The sequence below is a fragment of the Anneissia japonica genome, unplaced genomic scaffold, assembly GCF_011630105.1.
Source record: "Anneissia japonica isolate Jap-2015-1 unplaced genomic scaffold, ASM1163010v1 scaffold2308_len244532_cov108, whole genome shotgun sequence".
Lineage (NCBI taxonomy): Eukaryota > Metazoa > Echinodermata > Crinoidea > Comatulida > Comatulidae > Anneissia > Anneissia japonica.
In genome coordinates, this window is record NW_022687540.1 from 19,153 (window position 1) to 28,313 (window position 9,161).

Genomic DNA, 9,161 nt, shown 5'->3' on the forward strand with positions numbered 1-9,161 from the left:
TAACGATAATAATAATAATAATAATAATAATAATAATAATAATAATAACGATAATAATAATAATAATAATGCAGTCATTTATAGAGTGCTCTTATCAAGGATATCACAGTTCTTTACAAAACAAAGGTAAAAGTTGGATATGTTTGAGTATTTAAATATTAAATAAATGACTCTTCAGGGAAGATTCGAACTGTTCGATTGATGTAGAGCGACGTTCCGTAAACAATGGTCCGCAGCCTAAAATTTTAGCCGCGAAACATTTTTGGAGGGCCGCGAAGTCTGGAAATTGAGAGACAATACACTACGTGCATTATGAGACGTCTATTGTTGAATACACCCTGAATTCATAGATTTTTCCTACTTTGCTATCGACAATTAATAATTATGTTGATGAAGAAGATGATGATGATGATGAGGAGGAAGCTGTGCAAGATTAATTAGCAGGCCCTTTGATGTGAAGTGTCAAGCGAAGCCCGTAGCCTAAGTTACGGTTGGGAATTTGGAGACATTATCGTTGTCGTCGTCAAATGTTGAATGCACACTGTCGGACAATAATGATTTATGATATCTGTTTTGTATAGTAAGTAATCTGATACCCATAAAATATCAGTTCAGGCATTCATTTATATGTCTGTGGAAAATCATACAAAATATAAAGAATTCAAATAAAATTTAAAATATGTAAAAGACACACTACACTAAATCAAATTGGAATATCCACTGCCTGTTGGATCCCAGTTTTAGTATTGGAGGCTTCACAGTATAACCAATCCTCACATTTCTGATAGATTGCTGATTAAAATGTAAAATATTTAATATTTTATATTCAGTACATTCTCAAATGTTAGGTAAATCTCATATATCTCAAAATTACGTTATATTCATGCACTGAAGTAGAAAGTTTAACTTAATAATTTTGATATGTTTTATGTTGAATGGTTTTTAATGATATTATTACAGTCTAATATGACCACAACATGAGGAAGTCCTCTCCTTTATACTTCTAACCTACTAAACTTTACGTATCTCAATATACATATATGTTAAATTAGTAACCTATATATAGTATAAAGAATTTTGTCTCTCAATTTCCTAAATTTTAGGAAATTGCGTTTTACGCATGCACCGACATGAGAACTTTAACCTAATAACTTTGATATGTATTTGTTTTATGTTGTTTGTTGAATGGACTTCTTTAACAATAATATTACAGTCTAATATGACCACAACATAAGGAAGTCCACTGTGTAAATGTTTAGCATAATATTGTACAGAGAATTCCTATTGTTTATCAATATCATCATGTTAGATCCAAATCACATTTTATGCAAGCATCGATGAGGAAAAATTAAACATAATAATTTTGATATGTACATGTTTTATGTTATGTGTTGATTGGTCTTAGTTAATAATAATAATAATAATAATATTACAGTTTAATGGCTTAATGTTAATAATATTACAGTTTAATGGTTTACAATAATATTACAGTTTAATGGTTTACAATAATATTACAGTTTAATGGCCCCGGAACCCTGAACCTCGACCTGGGGTCCTTGGCCCCCTAGTCCCAATGTTGTCAATGGAGTGGCCAGGACAGTTAAGGTGTTCGGCGACAGGTAACCTCTTGCTCTTTTTACGAACGGACTGTTTGTGGTGGTTAAACCGGAATCTGAATTTAGTTCCAGTTTCGCCTATAAGAGCAATGATCAGAGATATTGAGATATAGAAAATGTTCCAGGAGTCACATGTGAGGGGAGGGGGACTTGATAGAGGAAGAGGTGTGTTGGAGCCTAACAATAATGTCGGTGACGAGGTGTTTGCACACTTTACTGCATGGTTTGTCGCTCTTGATGCACTTAACCAAATACACAAAAGCATCTAGTAAATTGCGTACCTTTGACAGGGTTATCTGCATTGGTAGACACATAACCTACATCTGAGAAATTACCAAAGCCTTTCTGAGTTCTGGCTGCAACCTACATATTTGAAAGAATAAATCAGTATTACTACAATGGAAGATAGATAAATTTCAAACACATTAATTTTTGAGTACAATCGTTTTTGAGGCACAGTCAGTTTTTCGATTATAGTCAATTATTGGGCACACTCACATATTTAGGCAGAGAAAAATTTCAAAGCACAAGCATTTGGTTTTCATGCACAATCTATCTTCAGTTTGCAAGCTCAGTAGAAAAAATTTTAATTTATTTTAATTTATTATGTTGTTCATATCCCTTACCGTAAATGCTTAAATAAGTGCTGTAGCACTTACAAAATTTTTGGAGACTTCAGTGCAGCGCTTATTTGAAAGCGGCGCTTATAAAAAATGTCCTCTCCCATTATTTACATAGCTCACGTATTCCCGTAGTTCAGTAGGCCTATAATAGGTCTAACATTATTGTAAATAAATGTTTACAGAGAAATGCCTTTTGTCTTCATTGCGTTATTTATTCATTCTAACACTGTATACATTTTTTTTAAAACCCTGTTTCTCAAAGTGTTTCATTACACACAGGGTAATATAAACTCTCGATTAAACGCCACAGAGCTTAGTCGAGAGCAGTAATTAGCTTTAAAAATCCGGCTTGGTACGGCGCTTATTCGAAAGCTGCACTTATTCGAGCATATACAGTAATTTAAATAATATATTTTAATGATAATTATCTATGGTTAAAATCCACTCATTTGCAGATTGTTTTTACTACATTTTGTTATCTGTATTTTTATATACGATAATTTCATAATCTTTTATTATCTAAATATTCGTTTTGTAGGAAAATCAAAGTAAATAATAATATGTATGTTTTTATTAGGTTTACCGTGCTGCATCGCACAGAAAATAAATAATAGCATCAGTGCTCATCATCATCGTATTATTATTATTATTATTTTAATTATTATTATTTATTGTTATTATTATTATTATCATTATTATTACTTATTGTTATTACCATTATTATATTATTATTATTATTATTATTATTATTGTAATTGCACATTAGACCAATATCCAATGAAATTACATTATTATTATTATTATTCAGCGCATTCCACAACAAGCCGATATTAAAGTGTTTCATAGGGCACCCAACAAACTTCCACGGACTCTTCAAAAACACAAGGATAATCAACCAGCACAGAGCCAGTCAGGAGTTTATCGGATTCCATGCGAATGTAGGAAAGTTTACATTGGTGAAACAGAACATGATCTCCGTACAAGAAGGAACACCGATGCCATGCTAGGAGAGGGAAACAACAAAAGTCAACTATTATAGTCATGCACTCCCACAAACTGCATCATTGTGCATGTTGGGATAAAGCCGAACTAGCCACTGCACCATCTTGGCACTCCAGACTGACAAGAAAAGCTTTAGAAATTCACAAACACGATACAGTACACCAATATATCGGATTTGCCATCAGTGACATTTTGATTGTCCATGTTTAATGGGACCTAAACCACACATTTACCGCCACACTGGAAACGAAGCCATTGTTTTTGGTTTCCTTTCACCAAGCCACTAGAAACAATGCCACTATATGAGCTAGCCACGCCCCACCCTCATGCACAGACTGCGAATACTGTCTTTCAGATTCAGATTTATTGATTGATCATATAAAATACATGAAATTTGTTTTCCTGAGTTGTAATACATATAAAGTTCATTAAATTGCAAGTACACAAAAACATTCAGCTACATAAAAAGGTAAAGGCATTACTCTTTCGTATTAGCCTTTTCACACGTAGTCTCAGTAATTGTTTAGAAGGGTATTGAAGCAAACTCAATCAAAGTTTGAGACATTCTAAACTAACAACAGTTCTTTTCAGAACTATCCATTTGGTGTACATTATCATCAGCATCATCATCATTCTCAATAATAATCATCATCATCATAGCGGCAGTTTGGTGCAGCGGTTGAGGTTCAGACTTTCAATCGTAAGGTCGGGGTTTTGAGTCTCCGCTGTGCAGATTCGCTTGTGTCCTTGGGCAAGGTACTTTAACTACATTGCTTCAGACCACCCAGCTGTATCATTGGGTACCAGCAATTTGCTGGGGACTAACCTGCGATGGACTAGTGTCCTGTCCAGGGGGAGTACAACTCTCATACGCTTCACACTATAGAAACTGGGGATAAGCTCCAGCCCTATGAGCCCCAGTGGCTCGGAAAGGATTATTATTATTATTAATTAATTAACTCGTTTATTTAAATGGTATCAAACATAACCCTTCAAATAAAAGTTTCTTTTCGGTTGTCATTTGTATGAAGTAATGCCTCTGCAAAGATTCCAAGCCCAATTACCTAATTCGGTATAGGTCAGATGTAATCGCCAGACACTTTCTCTCATGCAACTGACGCAGAGTACGGGCGGAGTAAATATTTAAGAAAAGATTAAGCTAGGAAGTGATATTTAAATTATGTTTGCTGCTTAGACTTAAAACCCAATTGACCATGGAGTTAATTTTTTGTTGGAAATAGTTAGGAATTGAAAAAAACTTACATCATAATTATTAACTAAAAATTAAAGAAGCCCTTTGCAATTGCTCGGGGAAATCCTGTGATAAATTAACCAATTATATACATGACTTACCACAGTATTCAGCTTTAATATGCATAACCTACCTTGATATTGATTGTTTGCCATATATTATACCTATATAGCATACTCTAAGATTGACCGATGATGACGTGTGACATGTTGTTTATTAGTAACATATATTTTATTAGATATATTAATGCATTCGTACTATAGGTTTATAATTTATATTGCATACCTGGACAGTGTAGTTGGCATTCGGCATTATATTTTCATTAATTGTCAGTGAAGTCGCTGTGGTATCCATATTGAACTCTAAATTCTGTATATCACTATATACAAGCACATTGTATCCTAGTATTGTGCACGGATTATCATCAGATAATGTCAATTCCAGTGTGATTGATAAAGACGTTGATGTTAATGAACTAATGGTTGGTTTTCCAGGATCTGTGGGGAAATAAATTAATATAATAATAATAATAATAATAATAATAATAATAATAATAATAATAATAATAATAATAATAATAATAATAATAACAATAATAATAATAATAATAATAATAATAATAATAATAATACTACAATAATAATAATATTAACCAGAGCCCTTGCAGGCATCAACGTTCCTATGCATGATACATGACTTTATCAGAAAATATAAGGTTGGGTCAAATTTGTGTGGTGGTTTTTTTGTAGGCCTATGTATAGGTATACAGTATTTTCATTTTACAGTAGTTTGAAACGATATCGGGGTTGGGGGTGCTGGTATGGCCTACTAGACAACAATATATTAAATATAAAAACAAAAATATATTAAAACAATATTGTTTTTGTTTTATTTTTTTTTTATGTAATGTACCTTTCTGACTTATTTTGAATGTACCTGTCCTTGTTTTATTTTTTAATGTATTTAATTGTTTTGACTGCTTTTGTAATATCCAATCTATATTATTTTATGATTGCAATAAAGATGAGTTTGAATTTGAATTAGCAGGCATCAACGTTCCAATGCAGTATAATAGTGAAGTTATATGACTGAATTTAATACACGAAATATTACAATTTTAAAACATATTTAGGCCATTTGCTGTGTTATGCTGCGGTAGCGAAAATGTTGGCCTATAGGCCTAATTAATACATAAACTGTGATACTTTTATCAATATGGATTGTTTTTAACTTTCGCAGAGACGTCTTCAGGGAGGCGCTGCTTCCCTCATCCCCCTCCCCGACCCCTTTGTACACAGTTTTAATACAAATTCTTTCCTTAAATCACTCAGACCCTTTAATAGTGACCAATAAAACTTAAACTTATGAAGTAAACAGTTTGGGTCAAATGTCTGTGTACAAAAAAATATATAAGGCAAGAATAAAATTACAGTAACAAAAAGTGGTATAGCCGTATTAGTCAGTGTATAATTAATGAAACAAATGAGAGGGTAGCACTTATTTTTTTTTATAAATAAAATTCATCGTTAGTCAAAAAAGTGCTACCTTCTCATTTGTTTCATCAGTAATATAACAATATTTGGTTTTTATTTCAAAATTATTATTTACTAAATGCAGTATCAATAAACACAATACTTTGTTATGTTAGTACTATTTGCACTAATATGTTAATGACACCTTGATATTTTCCACAATGGCAATGTGGACCAGAATGACAAGATTGAGTGCAATGGGAATAAAGTGTTGGATGGAGTTAGTAAACTAATCCCAAGGGTACTATTGTCACTGTCAGTAAAACAAAATGTTGGAAATTTTCCCTGAAGATGTCTACACACACATACATACTCACACACGCAAAAAAGTGAATACAATAGTTCCTATTGCATTACATGCATAGGAACTAATAAAAATATTATTATTATTATTATTTAGTAGTGTATGCCTCAAGTGCACTAAATATTCTATTTTAAATGGATTTAATTTGCTACACCTCAAGAGGAAATGTTTGACATCTTCTTTGATAGTCGATATAAAGTGCAAATATCTATTATCTATATATTCAAAGAAATTATTTTCTCATTTACCGATAGTGTATTTGATCTATCTATAAATTCTAACCTAAAACCTATAAAGTCATTTTGATTTTTTAAATGATTTTCTACTTTTTATTATTTTTATGTTGTCAAGCATTGAATTAATGGTATTTAAATAGGAAGGATAACATACAATATATTATAAAGGGAAGAAATGTACTAAAAATTAAACAAAGGAAAATGGTAACAATGCTCTTTACATTCGTATAAAATAAAAAAGGCTTACAGTCAATACCAGACATGACCTCCATAATATTGGTGGTGCTGCTAACATTCATATACGATGCTGAAACTGAAAATGTGTACTGTGTACAAGGTACGATTCCATCATCTATAAGAACTTCAGTTTTTGTTGTACTTCCTTGATGGATTCCTCCTGATAGTTGATAATGGTAACTCAAATTATTCTGGGTGCTGTTACAGGCAGAAGCATTCCATTTCATCAATAAAAACATTCTTTCCAGTACTGAATCTCTGGTAACTGAGGGCGCTGTTAAAAGACAATATTGTGTTAATAAATATAAAAAATACTATAAAAGTGAATTATTAATTACAGTATAAAGATTATTAAATTGGAAATATTTACAATTTTTAAAAGATATTGCACAGATAAACATTACAAAAAAAGGACGGAGAGAACACGATAACGATTATATAACGAGCATTGAAAATAAGGATTAACAATTATTATTATTATTATTGACTCAATTGAAATATTGAAAATTAGAATTAGAATTATTTTTGCATATACATAAAAATACAAATAAATATACAAATATATAAAATACATATAAATACAAACAGAGCACAAAGTCCAACGGTAACAACATACATTAAAAAGACACTAAAATAGAAATCATAAACATACACTTTACTAAAACAGCAAGGATATAAAAAGAATCAAATAAAAAATAAACCAAGGAATTAACCCACCCAGAAAATAAGCCACTTAGGTATCATGATAAAGATTGTGATAATAATAATAATAATATGTGAAAGGTTATTAAAAAAGAGGGCACGATGGTGAACAACCATTTTTAGTGCAACTGACTCTGTTAAAAGGTACCATAAATAGGTCATTACGACGGCAGCCGGGTCTATTGATTTTAAGAGGGAATAGACAGCATAACTTGTATCAAAATTGAATTAACACATTTAATTACAGTACTGAATTCTCTGGTAACTGAGGGCGCTGTTAAAAGACAACATTGTGTTAATAAATAGAATCCACCAATCAATTTAAATATTCATAGTAAAAAATTAGAACAAAAGCCAAAAATCACAACTTCTAACTCTACATATGAGAAATTCATTTAATTCCATGCATTTGACCAATGTACATTTTCTATCCAACACAGCAATTGTTTTACTATAAATCATTGAGAATCTGCATGTAGATGTACTGTAGTTGCATAATAATTTATTTTATTTTATTTGAAACATCATCCAACAGCTACAGTAAAGCCATGATAGAGCCGGGTATATTGATTTTAAGAGGGAATAAACAGCATAACTTGTATCAAAATTGAATTAACACATTTAATTTAATTTTTTTTAAAACCATATCAAATACATTTCTCCTTTTCGATGGGGAATTTCACTTGTGGTGTGTCACAGGGCTCAGTATTGGGAACATTGTTGTTTTTGATTTATGTCAATTTGATTTGATTTGATTTATTTGCATTTCAAAATAGACAAAGATAAAACCAGTTACATGTAAAAAGCATTAAAAATATTCACTAAAATCCCAATGTAAAAAATATTACAAATTAAAGTTATTGCGAATAATTATTCAGTCTTCAAAGACAGTAAAATAGTACAGTAAATAAAAATGTACGTAAACAATTCAATAAAAAAGTCAAACCAGGAAGAACAAGGACTTTTTTTAAGGCAATACAAACAAGTACAAAAGGCAATAAAATGCATAAAAACAAATAAGGAACAAATAAGTGAGATGCAAGGATAACCCATGAACGTCCCGGTGTTCAAATGGGGTCCTCAGCAGGGATTAAGACTAAAAAATGGAACAAGAGGACAAAACAAGCAAGCAGGTAACAATCAAAGAACGAAAGAAAAATCAGTTTACAAAAGAAGCTATTCACTTTGCAATGTCCCTTAATTTTAATCTTAAAGCCCCATTCCCGGCAAAATTTCAATAAAAACTGCCTTTTTTTTAGAAAATATGCATTTGCATTACTCCAATTTTTATATATCATGAAAAAATTTTAGTTTTACACAAAAGAATAAAAATAATGAGAAATATGGACTATTTCTCAAAATATTACCATCTTCTCGACGAATTCATCGTTACTAGGCAAATTCAGAGGTTGTAGATCGCATCCACTGGAATACTCTCGCTTTTATTTATACTTTATACAGTCAATAAAGTGCGCCCTCTGTAAGGAGATTAGTTTTGTACTTCGCATCTCGCACAATGCGGTCGTTCGGTTAGGCTGAGATATGTTTGTTTAAGTGTCAAAATCTCAGTCAGAATCATTTTTTTAACAAATTTGAAATAATTCCTGTGAAATATTATATTCACAAGTGTCAATACTAGCAACTGAAAATATCATGT

The 9,161-nt window shown here is 31.4% G+C and overlaps 1 protein-coding gene across 1 annotated transcript in view; it reads right to left on the bottom strand.

The window, feature by feature from the left end:
* Positions 1-1,566: 1,566 nt before the first annotated feature.
* LOC117119269 overlaps positions 1,567-9,161 on the bottom strand; it is a 50,630-nt gene continuing 43,035 nt past the window's right edge. The window contains exons 15-17 of the mRNA XM_033264075.1: positions 6,813-7,076; positions 4,779-4,990; positions 1,567-1,979 (exon numbers count right to left, since the gene is read on the bottom strand). Coding sequence (XP_033119966.1) covers positions 1,860-1,979; positions 4,779-4,990; positions 6,813-7,076 — 596 coding nt within the window. The 3' untranslated portion in view covers positions 1,567-1,859. The remainder of the gene's footprint in view (positions 1,980-4,778; positions 4,991-6,812; positions 7,077-9,161) is intronic.